This window comes from Pinus tabuliformis, chromosome X (genome assembly GCF_031772625.1).
Source record: "Pinus tabuliformis cultivar Carrire ecotype Pingquan chromosome X, CPIR1, whole genome shotgun sequence".
Classification (NCBI taxonomy): Eukaryota; Viridiplantae; Streptophyta; class Pinopsida; order Pinales; family Pinaceae; genus Pinus; species Pinus tabuliformis.
In genome coordinates this window covers 1,067,776,671-1,067,798,272 of record NC_142308.1, presented here as the reverse complement: position 1 = coordinate 1,067,798,272, position 21,602 = coordinate 1,067,776,671, and the positions used below count along the sequence as shown (strand labels likewise).

General features: G+C 39.8%; 1 protein-coding gene across 1 annotated transcript; it reads right to left on the bottom strand.

Moving 5' to 3' along the window:
• Positions 1–8,431: 8,431 nt before the first annotated feature.
• On the bottom strand, positions 8,432–10,172 carry LOC149143510 (ATP-dependent helicase rhp16-like). The gene is made up of 2 exons (XM_089451853.1): positions 9,288–10,172; positions 8,432–8,629 (listed from the first exon to the last, which is right to left on the bottom strand). The coding sequence occupies exons 1-2, from the start codon at positions 10,170–10,172 to the stop codon at positions 8,432–8,434; spliced, it is 1,083 nt and encodes a 360-aa protein (XP_089307979.1).
• Between the last annotated feature and the right edge of the window lie 11,430 nt (positions 10,173–21,602).

The window sequence follows — 21,602 nt, the reverse complement described above, 5'->3', positions numbered from 1 at the left end:
CATTCAATTTATTTTAAGTTGATCTTTCTTATGAAGTTTGCCTTTTGGGTTCACCACGAGATGTAGATGTAATTCCTAAAATGCAATCTAAAGATGATAAGCAAACTTTTATCTCTTTTCAGCAATGAAAATCCTAGCTACAAGGGGAAAAGAAAGACACAATCTTTTCACAAAGAGCAAAGAGCACACTCTAAATGCACTTTCCTAAATCAAGCCAAATAGACTATCAATATGCAAATGCACATGTGCATGTATTTTTTTTCACTTTCTTAATATTGATGCCTAAAAAGAAAGTTGATGTACAAATTTGAATTTGCTTTCAAGTGACAAACACAAACAAGCTTCTTTTCGAAATCAAAAGGTAGAGATGATTACGACACTTTATGATTTTGAAATAAATACTCGTTTCGACACTAGAAAGTCACAAATTCAAACCAAAGGCAAAAGTAAAAGCATAATCGACTGTCAACAACAAATAAACTTTCTCCTAAGATCAAAATCGACAGTTACGACATATCTAAATCAAAGGATGACAATATGACTATTCTACTTTTTCAATGGAAAACTGTAAATGATGCCACAAACACACAAAAACATCTACAGTCTTTTTGTACAAAGGAGGCGGAATTAAGGAAAAGAAAAGGGGTTTTTAAACAGACACACACACTGATCACAGGTTGCAAAAATGAGAGACAAAACTAAAAAAATGAAGCAAAGAACCTCAGCTGCACAAGGCTAGGCTGATCAGTGCACCTGTTACACAGAGAAACTGGATTGCAGCGCAGGTAGCCCTCTCGGGAACTGCGTTGAAATGTAGAATCTCTTCACAGAGCCTGCCCTGGGGCATAAACGAGAATTCTATCTGGGTTCTCGGTCATGGTTTGCAGTTTAATCTATGGTTTTTGGCCGAGTAAAAGCAATCAGTAATGCACAATCAGAGGGTAGATTTAAAAGAGGTCTAAGAGCTATCACAAAGGGCAATCAGATCATTTTTGAATCAGCTGTTCAAATCATAAACAGATCCAATGAATGGATTGAAGTATCAGATGTCAACTTTGCATTTGTTAATGGCAAATGCAGTTCAATTGCTACTCCTAAGTTTATGAAACAAACAACAAGAGAAACACAAACAAACTAGTTAGACACGATCCCCAGTGGAGTCGCCATTTTGTTAATGGGAAAAGTGTCTTCTCAGAACGACCCTATCCCACTAAGGTGTGACAGTGACCTTAGAAACAAATAGAGAAAACTACTTTCGTATTCTTCTTTATGAACTATAAACGAAGAGGAATAGGATGAACCAACCTGTGTCTTGCGCTCGTCCTTTGATCCAATCTCTCTCCTCTTTGACAGCTTCCAGCTACCTGCTCCCTTACTTGCCCAGCTTCACCAAGTTCCTGTAAGATCACAGAAGAAGAAAACTACACAAAGACATGGATTTATATTCATAAATTGCTTAGGATCAGATTTAAGCTAAACATACAAATGTAACAAACATCAATGATACACAAGCATGTAGGAGAAACTCAAATAGTTTTATTGATGTAACAAGAAGATCCAGGAGGAGTTACAACCGATGATTCCTGATCCAGCATTAACCTCCCAGCATAGAATCCCCTCTTCACCTCCAACAAAGCATAAATCACCCAATACTCTGATATCTATCTCAAAACCAACAACAATTCTCTGCAATGTACAAAATTCCAGCCTTTGGATCTCTGGGATGAGGGATCCATATATAGATGTATGCAAAGAGGATGAGTCAGCTTATGATTTGACTAGTGGCTTCTCTCTGTCAGTTCTTGTTTCCACTTGGAGACTGAGAGCCTACTCATCCTTGGTCGAACTCAGTGAGGCAAGTGTCATTGGGGAAGATTCTGGAAGCTTCTATTGTTTGTCCACCTCGCGGAATGACACTGCCATTTGTCATTTCTCGCTCAACGCACCCTGGTAGTGCATTTAGGTGCGTTGCAACGCACCTAGATAGTGTACTTGGGTGCTATGCAACGCAGCTAGCTAGTGGAGCAGCTGAAATGATCCTGATTTGACTGATTATGAGCAGTTTCTGGTGGAGAACTTCTGGGAGAAGATGTAATTTGTTGACCTTGTTCCTTTAGGGGCCAGAACAACACTTTTAGGGACTTACGATCCCTTGGTTTATGGAAATTTCATTCTTAGAGCTGTAAGGCACAAAAATGTCTATAACACTCCTCCAAGCAGTCTGGTTGTTTTCTTTGACTAGAATCAACTAGAGAAACCTTGCCTTCCATCTAATGTACCATTCTGAATCATAGTACAAGTTTAAAAAATGATCGTGTCTGGTACAATCATAGATGAAGGGGCTTCGGTGAGTATCCTTTCCTCAACTGCTTGGAAAGAGCTTGGTTCGCCATCACTTTTGCCTGAAAAACAAAATTTTTCGGGCTTCAACGAAGGAACCAGTCGACCATTAGGGATCCTTCCAAAGTTGCCTATAACTTTGAGAAAGAAAATCGTTTATATAAACGTGATGGTAGTCCAAGGTCCACTAGATTACAATCTACTCCTTGGACATGATTATATATACAACATGGAAGCCATTGTCTCCACATTCTTTCGAGTGATGTGTTTTCCACATGAAGGCAGACTAGTACAACTTGTCGACCAGCTTTCATTTCCTAGTTCAAACACAGCTATAAATCAACCATCATCCTTAAACAATGTAAACTTTGAAACGGGAACTATAAACTCAAAACGGGAACTCTGGCCAAAAAACCCAAAAAAAACATGAAAAACAGTGCTAAAAATGAAAAGTGTGTATACTGGAACGATGGCTTTTTTTTTAGGGTCAGTTTTGAACATGTTTTAAAAATGGCAGTGAAAACAAATTTTTTGTGCAAAAATTGTGCAAAAAGCACCCTGAAAATGAAAAGTGTTGATACTGGAATGATAGCCTTTTTTTTAGGGTCAATTTTCAACATTTTTAAAAAAATGTTAGTAACACCGAATTTTTATGTGCAAAAATTGTGCCAAAAACACCTTCAAAACGAAAAGTGATTATGCATTTTTTTTTATAAAAATTATTTAATATGTTATAAGGTGTGAAGATGAACAATAGTACATAAGGAGTTTTTCTTGCTTCTACTAAATGCATGATCTTGAAGGGGCATATGATGAAGCAAAGTTGAATAAAAATTCACATTTTATATTCCCTTAACGTTCAAAAACAACTTATATTGGATTCCTTGTCTTTAAACAATACGTTTATAGACCCAAGTTAAGTTATCACGATCCTTGGAAAGTGAACTTCAATTAATAATCATAAGAAGTCCCTTAAAAAAAATCCATTTTATAATGTGAATTTTGGTATGAACATTAGGTATTTCTCTTGTTTCTACGAAATGGATGACGTTAAAGGTAATATAATCACATGCAAGTTGAACTCTTGACCTAAAAAACAAAATATGAAATATACAAACATGTAATCTTTCAACTTTTTCAAACAAAGAAATAAACTCGAAAGGTAGCTGCAACAATTTCCAAATATTAAATGGTGTTTCAATTATCCATTTAAGAAGCAACTCAATAAATAAATAATGAAATGTAAAAACACATTAGAAACTACTACAACATGTAAGTTATTTCAACTCATATAAGAATAAGATTTTTTTTACAATCTAAATTCTTGGACATTATTCATAGGAACTTGGGTTGAAATAATGTCTAGATCACCCTTAGGATACAAATTACTAAAGGGAGATATGATCGATTATAATCAATTGAAATTGAAAAAAAAAGATGAAAAGAAATGCAAATACTTTCAATATTCATTCAAGGGTCCATGCCACTAAACAACAATCAATTTTCCTCCAAAAACATTTAGGAATCAAATCCCAAATATCTAAGAAATATGATAAGTAAAAGTGACTATGGAAAAGAGGAGTTACATAATAATAGATTAATTAACCCAAAACAAACCAACGACACTTATATAGATATTTAAAAATAAAAATAAAAATCCCACAGTCAGAGTAATGTTATATAAAATTTCCTTTTATTATCCCTTTCTCACCCTTTTCTATTCAAAATTAAAGGGTTTATATATAGACCTAAGATCCCAGCTCTATTTGAATCTAAATTGGAAAATAAAAACTATTTTTTTATAAAAAATACAATATCTTATATTTAATCTCTCGATCAGCCTCACCCGGGCCGCCCGTGCCCCCGCCCGGTAGGCGGCAGGGCGATTCCGGGAATCGCCTTGCAGCCTGCCGGGAGGGGGCGAGGGCGGCCTGGGTGGGGCTGCACAATTGCATATAGGGCGGCCCGGGTGGCGCTGCTCCATCATTTTGAATGGCTTCCACATGATAAACATCCGGTTGATCTGTCGGAGGTCCTTAAGCTGTCGTGTGAAATGGCTCGTCCTACACCATCAGAATATATCTTTTGGTAAGTATCATGGCCATTGTGATCATGATTATGAAAATCATGACTTACATGGTTTAGTTTCAATTACAAAGCATAGGAAACTCTTATGTAGTTCTTGGTACATTGATAGGAAATTGGGAGTTTTTTGTAAGTAAACTAAATATTATTTAGCTAGATCCATTTGAGATCGATTTGTGATCACCATTAGCTAAGTATTTCATTGATGATTATATTTGTTTGCACAGAAACATCAACAATTCAACAAGGTCATGCTAGCAGCAAGATGCCTATAAACAAAAAGGCCAAGTGCCAAGCCCTAAGGCAATTGACCGCAAGACCTTAATTGATTCAGTAAGAAGTTGCAAACTTAGTCAAAGTGCTGGTGTAATGCAAAAAAAGAGTTAAGTTTCTCTAGGTAAAACACTTAATACTAAAAGACAACTAAATCTATTCGAACTAAAAATGATTTGACCTACATTTTTAATATATTTGACCTAAAAATGATTTGACCTAGATTTTCTTTTTTAGTAATTAAAATTAAGAGGAACGACTTGTAAAAGAATGCGATTCATCTTTCGATTGCTTACAAAATACAACATGAAAGAGGACTTCCTCTATTAATGCTTAGATCAAAACTTGTTTATCTATATGGAAACCTAGTGCCTCATGGACCTAGGATTAAAATCACCAAGTAATTAGTCTGATAATTAATATGTGCACTTAAGCAGTAAGTCTTCTTCAAGTAAATTCTTTATTTTGAAAATATCTTAAACATCTACACTAATATAATTCAATCTTTTTTGAATTTATGGGCATGTATCTCTGAACAGAATAACCTAGGGCCAAATGTAAAGGAAATTAACCCAATAATCACAGTCCAAAGATGACAAGAAGAAAGTGATGTATACTAGCACAACCACATGAAAGTGTTTGTTATATGATAAGCATATCAAACACTTGTACTATTATATATAGATTGTAACAGGAAATATAATAACACAATCATTGAAATATATAGTATCCTCTTTCCAAGACAGATTCATCTTGGAAGTCATATATAAGTATGAGTCTGAGTAACTTTATTGGTACATGTAGCTTCCAAGGCCAATCTAAAGCTAAATATGTAAAACTTGTTTATTTTTAGTCTCATACTGCCATAATAGCATATGTAGAAGCACACCTTTCAGAGCCAAAATTGTAATAGAATTAGAAGTTCAAGAGCATGGATTTATGCAGACAAACCTATCCAGTATGAACTCTCATGAGACATTGTAGATGCTCATAAAAATGAACCCATAAATGCTATCATGGTTGGATTCGGGGCATATTTCCAGAGGAACAAAACAAAACTTATCCTTGCTTATTAAATATTGACAACATCAATCAAGGCACCCTGGAATTTCTTTGCTTTCTCACTAAGCTCGTTGCCTTCGAACAGATGGATTTTGATTTGATTCCATATTATGCTTAAGCAAGTGTTCAAGAATCTTGTTAAAAGTATACCACAAATAGAGACCTTGATATATCATCAGGATACAGAAAAAAATATATCTGATGTGCTTGAAATCACATAATACTGTGCTAACTGGAGTGCTTGCAGGCAATCATGGGCACATCCTTTTGCCAATGCAATATTGCAAGAAATTTTCAAATAATATTATTCATGTCTTTGGCACTAGAAGTTGAAGGCTTAGCAAGGGAAGTGGGCTTTTGATCCAGCCATAATCACCATCAGTTTCTCCTCAGTATCTTGCCTGCATACCTAATGTTTTTCTGCCTGCACATAGAAGCTGCATTATTATAATGGCTTCCATTGTTACTTAGGTAGTTTCCAGTAAGAGCAAGCCAGAATCTGAAAGGCAACTGCAATCGGAAGTAGCATCACAGCAACTACGTTGAAAAGATATGGACCACTTGACCATATTCTATTAGTTAAGGGACTGTTTAGGAACTGTTAGATGTTCTCAATAGATGTTTGAACACATGTAATAGATGTGATGACAGCAGCACAACACAGCTTTTGATCATGTCACATTCCTATGGTTTTTCTCTAAAATATAATAGGAGACAGGGATGAGGATAATGAATGTCATGTCCATCATACATTTGTTCCATATTTCTAGGAATTCTGGCACTCCAACCCCAATTCCAAGAGTATATTTACATTGAAGACAAATTTGAAACTGTATGTTTCAGCAAACAGTTGGTACAATAAATATATTTAATGCAAATATTGTAGCTGTATAAGATCTTGAATTTTTTTCTGAAAGTCATTAATAGTCTTGTGTCTGGCTGCCAATCTCCTGGCAATACACTTGAACACTCTCAAATCCAACCCATTCTCTTCAATGCCTCCACGATTCTAGGATTTATCTTTAGTCTCCTTTCAGTGCCCCAAAAGGAAACCTCCTGAACTTTTTCTGAAAGTCATCAGTAGTCTTGTGTCTGGCTTCCAATTTCCTGGCAATACACTTAAACACTCGCAAACCCAACCCAGTCTCTTCAGTGCCTCCAGGTTTCTAGGATTTTTCTTTAGGTATCACTTCAGTGTGCTAGAAGGAAACCTCTTCCTTCATCTCTTCCATTCCGAGTTTTTATAATTGAAAGCTCAAGAAGAAGGGGAAAGAAATGGTTTAACAAATTCTGTGTTAAACAAACTACCAAAAATAATCCCAACCTCTCATAGCTAGTACGTGTGATTAAATATTGAAATATAAAAATAATTACTTGAATTTTTTAAACATTAAATGTTTACTGACAAACATTGCTCGTCCTCTTCATTGCGTTCCAGTCATCCGGGTGCCTTTTGTTAAATCTTCGGATTAGCTAATGGCCATTATCATCCAAATTGTGATGTTTTTTTGGGTAGTATTAGTAGGCATTACGCTATGCCGTTCAATTTTTGCCTGCGATTATGTATTTGAGCTTAGGAATGGTAGATTTTCCGACCTGTCCTTAAAAGGGGCTTGTCGACCTCACTCTGTTCTCATCCTCAAGGCACTTTTTTGGTATTAATGGTGTTAACTGGAGTGTTTATGTTTTTGGGCTTTGATCCGTTTGCTTAATCTATATGAACCAAATCATTCATTTTGAGTATGACAATGAAGATGTTACAACATTGAAATCTTGAAATCGCAGGAATTTTACTAGCTTTTGAGTATTTCTTGAGATATCAACAAATGCAACTTGATGGAAGACATAATTCCATGATATGCTTGTTTGTATGTTGTAACATAGGGACATGGTACAGTGTTAACGAGCACGTTTTTATTATAACATTTATTAAATCTCCATACATTCATTCATTTCCTCTTTCCATAAAGATTTCGGAATAACGTGAGATACTGTAATTGAATCACAGATTTTCCTTCATCGCAGGGTGTGTATCATGCGCATGATTGCAGCCCCACCCAGGCCGCCCTCGCCCTCGCCCGGCAGGCTGCAGGGCGATTCCCGGAATCGCCCTGCCGCCTACCGCGCAGGGGCGAGGGCGGCCCGGGTGGGGCTGCACGATTGCAGCCCCACCCGGGCCGCCCTCGCCCCCGCCCGGCAGGCTGCAGGGCGATTTCGGGAATCGCCCTGCAGCCTGCCGGGCGGGGGTGAGGGCGGCCCGGGTGGGGTTGCAATCGTGCAGCCCCACCCCAGCCGCCCTCGCCCCCGCCCGGTAGGCTGCAGGGCGATTCCCGGAATCGTCCTATCGCCTGCCGGGCGGGGGCGAGGGCGGCCCGAGTGGGGCTGCCATCGTGCAGCCCCACCCGAGCCGCCCTCACCCCGCCCGGCAGGCGGCAGGGCGATTCCGGGAAGCGCCCTGCAGCCTGTCAGGCGGGGGCGAGGGCGGCCCGAGCGGGGCTGCCATCGTGCAGCCCCACCCAGGCCGCCCTCGCCCCCGCCCGGCAGGCTGCCACCGCTGGCCTGAAACTAAGCAAGCAGTTGCCAAAGAGAAACACATGGGGGCGTCGCTTCTCCACCTTCAATTCCACGACTGCTTCGTTAATGTAAGTGCAACAAACAATTCATATTATTATTATTGATTGAACCCGGCTTGACAACGGTCATTCACAGTGATATTTTGATTTAGAGAATACTCTTTCATTTCTTGTTCCAGGGCTGCGATGGGTTCGTTCTGTTGGACAATTCCACGACCTTCACTAGCGAGAAGTACTCCAATCCCAAAAGAATTCAAGGGGCTTCGACGTAGCTCGTTCCCAGAAGTTAGTCCAAACTATTTTATTCATATTTCTTGTTAAAATTTATTCCACGCGGTAATGTCGAGGCATCGAATATCATTATCGATGTTTGAGGATAAAATTGAGTAAGAAGTACACATTATCGATGTTTGAGGATTTGATTGCTTTTTCTCTAGAGAAGTCAGGGGTGAAATGCACTCAACTGACTGGAAATATGAGTATTCAGGCGAGAGATCAAACAATTGAAAAGTTTACAAATGATCCAGATTGTAAGGTTTTCCTGATGAGTTTGAAGGCAGGAGGGCGATTCTGGGAATCGCACTGCCTGCTAGGCAAGGGCGCGGGCGCCCGGGTGGCGCCTGCACGAGGGTGCCCCCCTCGTGCAGGCACCACCCGGGCCGCCCGCGCCCTCGCCTGGCAGGCAGGGTGATTCCGGGAATCGCCCTGCCTGCCGGGCGAGGGCGCGGGCGGCCCAGGTGGCGCCTGCACCCGGGCCGCCCGCGCCCTCGCCCAGCAGGCAAGGCGATTCCCGAAATCGCCCTACCTGCCGGGCGAGGGCGTGGGCGGCCCGGGTGGCACCTGCACGAGGGGGAGCGCCCTCGTGCAGGCGCCACCGGGGCCGCCTGCGCCCTCGCCCGGCAGGCAGGGCGATTCCCGGAATCGCCCTCCTGCCTTCAAACTCATCAGGAAAACCTTACAATCTGGATCATTTGTAAACTTTTCAATTGTTTGATCTCTCGCCTGAATACTCATATTTCCAGTCAGTTGAGTGCATTTCACCCCTGACTTCTCTAGAGAAAAAGCAATCAAATCCAAAAATGATGTAAACTGGCTAAAGACTATTGCCTTTGCAGCAGCATCCTTCTGTGCCATCAATGCAATCTCTTCCCTCAAGGCATCAATCTTCGTGCTGGTTTGAAATTCATCAAGATTTATTTTACTCAAAATACTCGAGCGCCTATAACCCTTGATCTTGTTTGTGTTCTCCTGGTTATTTGCATTCCTTCTCCCGGTTAAGTCAATTGTGAGAGGTGTTGAACAAGATGGGCATGAAGACTGTCCAGAAGTTGAGGTATATTCTTCTATACAACCTCTGCAGAATGTGTGTCCACATGATGCACTAACTGGATCATCACATTGATCATTACAGAGACTGCAAACATTTTTAGCTGTAGATGAATCAAATGTGTTGTTCTGGCCATTTGCAAGTGACATGGAAGTTTTAGAATAAACCACCAGGTATGGATGATCTACTGCATGGCGTAATCTTGTGAGCAGATCAAAGATATGAGCATAATTGTTAAGCATTGTTCCCGCAATTATATATGTGTTAAACTGTGATTGACTTTGCATATATAAAGCTTGGTAAAAGTCCTCCTCTCTTGCATCAAATGCATCCCGTCTTAGAAATGCTACTCTGGGAGGAAGGGCAAGATCTGCTGCACGTTCAGACTTGGTACGCCTTAAAACTATGCTATCTAGAACTTTGTACTTGAGCAAAATTAGAGCCTGGCGACCTTCATATTTGTAGCCCCATTTCTTGCTTAGTACTCTAACGCCTACATATATAGTACACATATGAAGATTGAGCCGTTCTCCAAACAAAATAGAGCAACTCGGTCCAGATCTTCTATTAGGAATAGAAAGTACGTATACTTTACATAGAAAAATATAATATTATAAACCAAATATAGTATCGGTATTGTTTTACTTATTGTTATTATTATAACAGGTATTTAAATGACTAAATATAATTTAAATGATATTTTTTTCCTCCTCCTTATTTGAAATATATTTTTTAAATAATTTTTTCATTTTATTAGAGCATATTTTTTTTTAATGAAGTGTTCTTCTCTTATATCTTTAAATTTAAAAAAGATATATGATTTCTTAAAACTATAAACATAAGAGAGAATATATAAGTTTTCCTATAACTCTGAACCTGAGAAATATAATAAATAAGCTTTCTAAATATGAATGATAGATGCCATCATCATCTTTAGCATGTTGTTCTCAAGATCAAACCTTTTCATCTCATAACCACAACTAGGAATTGAAAGAGACAAAAGTAACCATACTAGAACTCAAACATTAACCTAAGTGGCCTTGTACAAAATTAACTAGAAATAGAAGGTCAAAAAGCATAATCATTCCATAATTAAGCGACAGAATCAGAATCTCATCTGTAACCCAGATGGGTGCTTGCTTTTGGATCCTTTGACATTCATTATGTCATTAGAGGAATCCCACAATGTTATTGAATCTATTGAAAATTCTTCTTATTGATTTCAAAGGTTGTGCAAATGAAAGACAAGATTTTGTAGTGAAATAACAAATTTTGAGACCTTTCCAACCATATGTGGCACTCCCTATAATTCCATAGAATAAGGAGATAAGAAATATCTTTTCAAGATACCCCAACCAAAATACAAGTAGGCCCATTTGGATACCCTATCTTTGAAGAAATTTTTACTCCAATTACCTAGGTCAAATGGGAGCTATTGTTGGAAAAATTATTCTAGGACCTTTTCAATAGTATACAGAATGATGAGCAAAAATGCATATTGCAATATTCATTATACATTCCAAGAACATCTAGAATACTCGTGCAGGCGCCACCCGGGCCGCCCGCGCCCTCGCCCGGCAGGCAGGGCGATTCGTAATATGTGATTTTTGCATTGATTTTTAAGTTAATCATTATTTTTTGAAAAAAAAAGTGATTTTTATTATTTTTTTGACATGAAATTCATAGAAAAAGCTATTATTTAACCATTTTTAGTTAAAATTATCGTATAAAAATTGTGATTTTGACATGTCAATTCTAACAAAAAATTATCAAAACGTGTAGTTTTTTAGTTATACTTATGTTAAAAAAAATTATTTTTATGTCCATTGTTAAAAAATATTGTTTTTTAGAAACAATTATTTCATGTCGATTGAAAAATTAATTAAGGATGTATAAATATGTAGAATATCAAAAAGTCTAAATATCGACCTTCTAATTTAAAAATGCAAAACAGTAAAAACCTCACGAAATAAAAATTTAAAATTATAATAAAAAACAATAAAATGTGGAGAAAACGGCCACTTCAAAAATTATCAAATTTACTAAATAATTATTTACATTTTATACATTAAAAAATTTAAAGCCAAAAAACAGGGCTTTTAAAAAAGGAGTGTGATGCAGAATGCTCACTTTTTTATATCAGCATGAAAATCACTACCATTCTAAAACTTAATGCACATGAAAAAAATTAAAGTTCCAAAAACCATGTTCTAAAAAAAACATGTGTATTCTGCATCACCACTTTTGAAAATCGGGTCATTTTTTTGCTACCTCTACGAAACGGGTAACAGTATCAGTTCTCGTTTCAAAGTTTACATTGTTCTTAAATGGCCTCTTTACATCAACAATGTCTCTTCCATCTTCATCCCATCCACCTAGTTACTGCAAGTAATTCGGTGAGTGTGATGAATATTAGGGGGCATGCACCCTAGTCTGCTTCTATAGGCGAACCCAGAGGAAAAGAGAGATTCTCTTGAAAGGTTATAATACTTGGACCGAATAACATTCCTGTATAGGTTATGTGATCAGTGTGATGTGATTATTTCCTTTGTACGATTGTGAATGGTAGCTCAGAACATCCACCTTCGTACGTTATGTGATTGGAAGCTCACAGCAATCACCTTTGTCCATTTCGATAGACATCACAAAGGAAGATTTCTTGTCGGCCGACAGAAACGGTCCTGCCTAACCGCAGGAACTTCCATTTGGTAACCTAGAAACTCTCCTTTTACTGAAAGACTTGGGGGGCATGCAAACATTTGCATGCAAGTGAAAAGCGACCCTTGATTTTCTTAGTTTATAGGTTCTTAACCCTTTAACGTCGTAGTTTGGTCGTTTCTAGCTTACATAAAAAGGTCAATGTGCACATGTTATAGTAGTGATCAAGCTCATTAAAAAATAAATCTACCAAGGGACATTATCAAAAGACTGGTAAGAGCAATGTTCCTGCAAGGTTCAAGCTCGTTAAAAAATCAACCCGCACTGAGCACATGTTGGCACAAGGTTCAAGCTCATTAAAAAATAAACCCGCCTCTGGTAAATAACCTTTTGTGATCACTTTGCTATCTGCCCTTTTGAACTTTGGTTGTGTTCCTTCCATCACCTCCATTTCATATGGCCGACCATACGCTTCCACTTGATTGTTTACCCTTTTGAGGAACATCTGCGATGAGTGATTCTGATTGCCACCCTCTTCACACTGCCATGTTTTGAGAAGTTCCAAACTTACCTGGAACCAACTGCTACCCAAAAATATCACTCGTTCCTCAAAAAACGAGCCTCTTTTAAACTCTTTTTAGACTCATTAAATATAAAAATATTGTCGAGCTATTAGCCTTCCCAGCTCGTTAAAGTAAGGGGAACACTATCCCTCTCATATATTTTAATCTTTTTGGACTTGAGAGATTATTAAACAAAAAGATCGAGTGCTTGTCTTTGTTGGCTCGTTAAAGCTATCGGAAAGTCATCCCTTTCGTTATATTTTACACTTTTTTGGACTTAAGGGATTATGCCATGAAAAAGGACTGTTGGAGTCTCCTTTTCATCTATTTTTAGACTCTCTAAACAAGAAAAGGACCGAGTTATCTTTGTCATCAAACTTGTTAAAAAAATAGCAACAAACTTGTCCGCCGAGACAAGAACGAGTCTCATTGATGCTAGGCTTGCTAAACACAAAGCGACAGGTTTGCCCGAAGGGAAAATTATAGACCAAGCATATGTTATCCTCCTCAAGCTTGTCAAAAATAAAGAGGTACTTGTCAGCAATGACTGAGGAAAAATGGGAAGAAAACTTGAAGAACTCCATTGGTAGCAAGTCACTCTTGAACATGACACTTTCACTCCATCACCGTGATTGAGTTGGGTTGGGTTTCCGTTCACCGTTACCATTGGTCCGCCATGCCATCCATGGGGTTTACACTAGCAGTCCATATCAGTGTCGCCAATATGTTCAAGAGAATCCATTCAGAGAATTCACCATTCAGTAAATGCCTCATCCACTGCATTATGTCCATGCTTCATTTTTCATGACCACCATTCCTGAACCTCATATCATCAGATCGTTTTCACCTCCACAAAAAATCATTTGCTCCGTTTCACGTTCTAGATGTGGGATACATCATGGCCCTCCTCCGACAGCTCACTTCTTGTCAACATCAGCTCATTATCCAAGAATTTGACTTAGAAACAACCCTTTCAGTACTTTGAAGCTTGCATGCCTCAATGGCAAGTTTCTCACTTCCAGCGATAGGTTTACATCAATGACCTTCGATCGAAAGACTTTCCATGATTTTCGACATCAGCTCATATATTCACACCACATGAATTGTATTGTAGTACCTTGAGGGTCATCATCATTATCGGTGATTCATCTCGCGTCTATTAACAGCTTACATCATTGGCTGGTAATCAAGCAATCTCTTTCCATGTTCAACTTCAGAACATCTTTTCACATGGATCGACTTGTACATCGAGTGAAGATTGTACGAATTTTGAAGACCGTAGATCTAGTTTCATCCATCTGGGCTGCAATATATTCAGGAAAATAAATACATCAATTGTACACAGAAGATGCATAGATAGTCATCTAGCCAGGGAAGATGACTCCTCATGCGAAGAATCACAAGTCTGCAACAGCAGACGATTATCTTTCCTATGTACATGAAAATGAATTTATAAAGTTGAGCATGGGAATGCCCGCCTCAGCTAGATCATGAAAATAATATGATGATGATGTATTGTATTGTATCTTATACAGGTCACCTTCCGGGTTGAATACCTCGGATCCTAATGAATAAATCATTTCACCCGACATCAGAAGATTTACGACCTCATTCTTTAGGGGGCATCTGTTATAGACATATTTGGGCATTGCAACCCCAAACTCATATGTCCATAAACTAAGGACTCCTTAAGTGCCTAAAAGTGTTGCTTCATACCCAAAAGGATCATGGTCAGCCAATTACATCATTTCCCAGAAGTTCCACCTGAAAAACTACTCAGAACTGGCCAAAACTGGACCATACAGGTTTCTCCATGGGCAAGGTGCGATGCATACTGACTGCCTAACTGGCCAGGTACAATGCATATTAAAATGGCCTTCTATGGGGTGCGATGAATGAGAATAGACAAATGGCAGAGATAGTTTGCAAGGTGGATGATCATGGAATCTTCCAGAAACTTCTCCTGTGACACTTGCCTCTCTGAATTTTCCCAGGGATGAGTAAGAGATCATGAAATCTCCAAGTGGAACCAAGAACTATCTGTGGAATGACACTAATAAAAAACCCAAAGCTGAATCACACCCTTGCAAGACATCTATATATGGATCCCTCATCTAAGAGATCTAGGAGGCTGGAATTTTGTATTTTGTAAGGAAGTGTTGTTGGTTTGTTGAGAAGAGACTTTGCATTGTTGGGTGATTTGCTTGTTCATGAGTTTAAGAGGGCTTCTACAACTGAGAGGATGATGCTAGATCAGACAGCTGGGTTGTAATCCTCTCTTACATTACTATTAATAAAATTCTTTGAGTTTTCCTCCATATGATCTTATATTTGTGAATCTTATTGTTTATGAATGCAATTGTATGGTCAATGTGTTTCTGATTCCATATTGGTTATGATGTTTTAGATAGAGATGCTTTGATAGTTTATTGTTACTTTGACTCTATAGGTACTCTTTGAAGTGGGACAAGTAGGAGAGGAGTGGAAAATTCTATCAAGGAAAGGAGAAATCAAGCTAGGATCAAAGCGAAGGATCCAGGTTGGTCCTCTATTCTTCTCTTCCATCTATCACACTTAAAGGAACTCTTGAAAGGCTTTCATTGTTTGTTCCTAAGATAGCTACCCATCTTAGTGGGACTAGCAGTTCGAATCGACACTATTTTCCCTAAAATAGTCACCATGCATTTCATCGACTTACTTGCTTTCAGTTGCCCGTCTATGAGTCGAGCCAACCTTGGCCAGGTCTCTGCCTTCACCAAGGCTGCTTTGCGTAATCTGGAGAAGGGAGTCTCACCTTCCTCTACAAATTTGTGCATTCTATCCCAGCACTGGCCTCCTGGACTGAATTGTGCATTTTTGGAGGTCAGTGGTTGCTTGGCCCAAAAAGTTTTGCAAAACTGTCCCTGGGCCAACAGTCTTTCCCAGCTGGAATCACGCATTGCGCAATCCCAACAGCCAACTACCCAACTGGATTGCACATTTTGTAGATCTAATAGCTAGTCCAACCTCCCAATTAATCCATACTACCTTTTGTGTAGTTCTAGCAGCCAGTCACTAAGCCTCCCAGTAAAATTTGTGCAATCTTGCTCATCAGTTCCCCAGGTACGTGTTGTGACCTTCCCCAGATTTTCTTTGTTTTCATTGACATATTTCTTGTGATGCATGTTGATTGTTTCCAGATCTTTCAGGTGTTCAACTATCTCAATGAATTCCAAGAGAACACGATCCCAGGCCACCAATGGTGTTGCAGTTGGAACAACAGTTGAACAGGTGTCCTCTAGCATGTTGATCTACTAAGATACAAAGTTGTTAAAATTGGCAACCAGGGAAAAACTTCATGTGGGTCATCTTATTCATGGCTAGTAATATTTTTATTAGATTCCTCTCATCGAGAGGTGTAGGATTGATATAAAGATCATCCAATTCCGATAAGTATTCATGGAGATATGAATTTATTTTGATTATGGAGTTATTATCAAGCCGACCTACAACTCATGTAGGCTCAGAAGCCCAACAGTCGCATATATTCACCCACCAATGTTGTGTATAAATATAAGAGGACTTTTCCTCATTTAGACTCACTCATCTCATCACATCTCTCTCTCTCTACTACGCAGATATGAGTCTCTTCTCTACTGCACTGAAATGGGTCTCTCTCTCTCTCTCACATGTGAAGCCGGAAGCTGTTGAATTTGAAGCTGCAACTGCAGAAGTAAATATTGACTTGTGTGGCCTAGAAGATCTCCTCTTTGGAACTGAGCTGTAGGTTCATCTGAAGCTCCTTTGAAAGCTGCAACTTTTGGTGGTGGAATGAAGTCAATCCGACGAACGGTTTGCAAGATATCGACTGCCCTAGTTTGAAGCCAGAAACTGTTGAAACTGAAGCTGCAACTGCAGAAGTAAATATTGACTTGCGTGGCCTAGAAGATCTCCTCTTTGTAACTACGCTGTAGGTTCATCTAAACCTCCTTTGAAAGCCGCAACTTTTGGTGGTGGAATGAAGTCAATCCGACGAACGGTTTGCAAGATATCGACTGCCCTAGTTTGAAGCTGGAAACTGCTGAAACTGAAGCTGCAACTGCAGAAGATTGACTTGCGTGGCCTAGAAGATCTCCTCATCTGAACTGCACTATAGGTTCATCTGAACCTCCTCTGGAAGCCGAAACTTTTGGTGGTGGAATGAAGTCAATCCGATTTTCGGTTTGTGAGATATGGTCTGCCCTAGTTTGATAATGAAGTTGCTAATGCTGATGCTACTGATCTAGGGTTTGCTACTGCTGATGTGAATCAGATTTATTGTACTATTTCTCTCTACTGAATTATTGAAGATAAAAGGTGATTTGATCAAAGGGTTTCCCCACACATTGTGGGGTTTGTCCCTAGCTAGCCGCCACATCTTGTGTCTCTTGTCTTGGCTTGTTTTTTGTCGATCGTTTAATGTTCTATCTGCACTTTACTTTATGTACATGTGATTGCTAATCAGCGGAATATAATAAGAAAAAGAAGTAAACTGTTATAAGCATAGAACATACCATAACTTAACATGGTATCAGAGCTGAGGTGAAGACAAAGCCCGAGCAAGAGCAAGAGCAATCATTGAAGAGAAGATTGGAAAGGCTATCCTAAAAGAACTATGGGGTCCTCAACACTCTTTCCTGTCGAAGAAAAGCTCCGTGAGAAAGCCGATTATCACGGATGGAAGATGTCTATCGATCTAACCCTTGAAGATCAAGGAGTGTTGGACCATGTAAGAGGCAATATTGTTGAGCCTTCATCAAATGCATCTGCTGCTGCCTGGAACAAATGGAAAAATGGAGAAGTCAACACAAAGAAGATCATCTGAGACTCTATCGACAAGCGCTTGGTGGCCTACATCTCTAATCTAGACACCTACAAGGAAATCTACGATAGACTGGTGAGTTTATTTAAAGTTAATGATGCAAATCAAGTTTTGTTTTAAGCTGAGGGAAATCAAGAAGGGTAAAGATGAAAGTATGCAAGCATACTTCTTAATAATCATCGAGATCAAGAACGATCTCCTATCTATTGGGGAAACTATTACTGACAGAGAAATGGCACTCACAACTCTTGAAGGATTACCATCTGAATGGTATGTGTTCAGGACTACTCTTCTGAACTATAATGCAATTCCTGGTTTCGAGGAATTAATGGCTAGATGCATTCAAGAAGAAACAAGGGAAGAAGTGTAAGAAATGCCCATGCCTAAAGGTCCTCCTGCTACCTTTTTTTTTCATGCAAAGAAAAGAAATAATTCAGGGACTAAATCAAAATGAAAGGCTGGACCTAAGGCTAGAAGAAAATGACGATGTTACATTTGCGATAAAGCAAGTCACTATGCAAGGGAGTGCCCTGATAGAAAGGACTCTCTAGGACGATGATCAAAATCCCTCTGATGGCAATCAAAGGAATGAAAAATTCAACAGCAAAGGTAAGAGGAGAGCTGGGAATCAAGGAAGAGGACAAGCATTCAAGAAGGCCAGAAATTCCAGGATGTATTAAATGCACCTGACCTCAAAAAGAACCTAGTGTCCATCTCGGGAACGGAAGACAAAGGCTACAAGGTAACCTTCAGCGATGGAAAGGTATGTATATGGAAAAATAATGTTAAAGATGCCTTTACTCTTGGGTTTAGTGTTGATTCATTATATCAGGTCGATGGAAGTTTGCTAGGTGTCATGTCTTATGACACATCTCTTCAGTCCGAACTTTGGCATTAGAGGTTTTCCCCCCTTCATTATAAAGCTATACTCGGTGTAAGACAAATGGTGATAGGGATGCCCGAATTCTGAATAGAGAATGAAGGTGTATGTCTATGATGTGCTGAAGGAAAGCTCAAAAGGGGACCATTCCCCTCAAGCCAAAGCAAGACCTCTGATATATTACAATTGGTTCACTCAGGCATACCTGAGGTTGGCATTAAGAGGGAGACTACTACACCACATACTCCTGAGCAGAATGGTGTGGTGGGAAGGAAGAACCACACGATGATGGAAGCTGTCTGGGCCATGCTACATGATCAAAGACTTCTAATGTTTCTATGGGCTGAAACTACAATCACCGTCGTATATGTACAAAATTGATGCCCTCATCAAGCATTGGGTTCCAAGACTCCTAAAGAAAAGTTCACCGCAAGGTGAACAATCTTTCGACTTTGAGGAGCTCTCAAGAAGCCAACACCAGGGAACCGAAAGAAAAGGATGATGAATCAATGCCTGATGTAGAAGAACCCATGGATCTGATAGATTCTCATCCACATGAGCCTTCCTCTTCTAGGAAGAGGCCTTCATGGCTTAGGGGGATACTTGATGATGCTAAAGGACATGCTGCACCCTGAGGAACCTTCCGTCAGAGTAAGAAACTTAATAGGTATCAAGGATACCTGACCATCATGAGCACGATCATACAAAATGAGCCTTCGTCATTCTCAGATGCCGTCAAGCATCAAGTATGGAAGGATGGTATGACCGTAGAATATGAGTCTATTATGGAGAATGATGTCTGGGAAGTAGTTCCCAGACCTTGGACAAGACAATTGTTACTTCAAAATGGCTTTACAAGATAAAGCATGCAGCAGATGGAAGCAGGGAAAAGTATAAGGCTTGTTTTGTTGCTCGAGGTTTCTCCCAAAAGGAAGGTATAGACTATGATGAGATATTTGCACCTGTTTCCAGATATACGACCATCCACTCGATCATAGCCCTTGCCACTTCACAAGGATGGAACCTACATCAGATGGATGTCAAGACTGCGTTCTTGCATGGCTCGATCAAAGAAGAGGTATACGTGGAGAAACCCGAAGGATTTGAGATTTATGATCGAAAATCTCATGTATACAGGTTGAAGAAAGCTCTCTATGGGCTGAAGCAAGCACCCCGAGCATGGTATGAGAGGATCAATAGCTACTTGATGAAGTTGGGATTCACTAGGAGTGAAGCCGATCCTAACCTTTACTTTAAGGTTGAAGATGAAAAGCCTCTCATACTGGTATTGTATGTGGATGACCTCTTTCTAACAGGTGCAGACCCTCTCATTCACAAATGTAAGAGGGAGCTGGCCTCTGAATTTGAAATAAAAGACCTAGGACTGATGCACTAATTCCTAGGACTTGAAGTATGGCAGAAGCCAAGGGAAATTTTCCTATCTCAAGGGAAATATGTGGTAAAGATATTGGAAAGATTTGGTATGATGGACTGCAAGCCTGTGACTACCTCGAGGATCTTAACTTTTAGAAGTTATATGGTAGTGATGTCAGACCAGATTTGGGAAATGCCTCTGAGTTTCATAAACTCATTCGCATTGATGTTCTTGGTGAACCTCCGTCTAAACATATTTTTTGCAGTTAGCATTGTGAGCTCATATTTGGTTGAGCCTCACTGGATTGATGCCAGGAATCTTTTGAGATGTCTTTAGGACACAATCTCTCATGGATTAAGATACACTGCCGGAGATGTAAGACTACTTGGATATACTGATGTTGATTGGGCAGGTAGTGTGGTGGACCGTAAGAGCACTTCCGGGTGCTGTTTCACCTTGGGATCTGCTTCGATATCCTGGATGAGCAGGAAGCAGAAGTCGGTGGCTTTGAGCACCGCCGAAGCAGGATATACTGTTGCTAGCATAACCTCGTGTGAGGTAGTCTGGTTGCAAAAGCTCTTCAGTGAGCTATTTGGATTTACATTGGATACCACTGTGATTCTCTATAACAACCAGAGGTGGGATTCGATTATTGAGGAATCCTGTATTCGTCGATTGCTCCAGCAGATAGGCATCATCTTGGATATGGTAAGTTGATGAGCAAGGAGGCTCCATCGCATTAAGATGATGTACAAGTTGATACACCTTGTCAAAGCCCCGAGGAAAGATCTAATCTGTGATTTTCCCAAACGACTTGGAGTCAGTAAGAAACCCTTGTACAAGGGTCCTGCATGTTGCATACATTGAGCTCTGGGAGCTCTAAGGGCTTGCGGTTATTACTGGAGCAACATATGACCACAGGGTGACTCACCCTCCCCTGGTGGTGCACACTGGAACAAGATGATTCGCTCTCTTGTGGGACAAGATGATTCACTCTCTTGTGGAACAGGATGATTCGCTCTCCTGTGTAGCAGGATGATTAGTTCTCCTGTGAGGCCTGGATTGATGTGTTCTCCTGTGAGGCCTAGATTAATGTGTTCTCCATGGCAGCCTGGATTGATGTGTTCTCCATGGCAATTGTAGCAGGATTGATGTGTTCTCCATGGCAATTGTAGCAGGATTGATGTGTTCTCCATGGCAATTATAGCAGGATTGATGTGTTCTCGATGGCAATTGTAGCAGGATTGATGTGTTCTCCTGTGAGGACAGGATTGATTAGTTCTCCTGTCGAGGCATCCTACCCATACAGCCTGGGACTCATGGGAAGTACCTCTCATCTGATCAATGAGCAGGGAAATGAAGTTAGGGACCATAGTAGTACCGATGGACGCATCGTTGTAACTACCGTACTCCCTACGCTAGGATGACCTCCATTGATCTGGGATCAATGATACTGGTCTGGGACCAGTGGTAGGAATTGTACCATACTATGATGCTGACTTTGGGTCGGTTGAGACTGGTCTGGGATCAGTGGTACATACTCTGAGACTGACTTTGAGTCAGTGGAGGATGATATTGGTCTGGGACCATTGGAGTTGTACTCACTATGATGCTGACTTTGGGTTG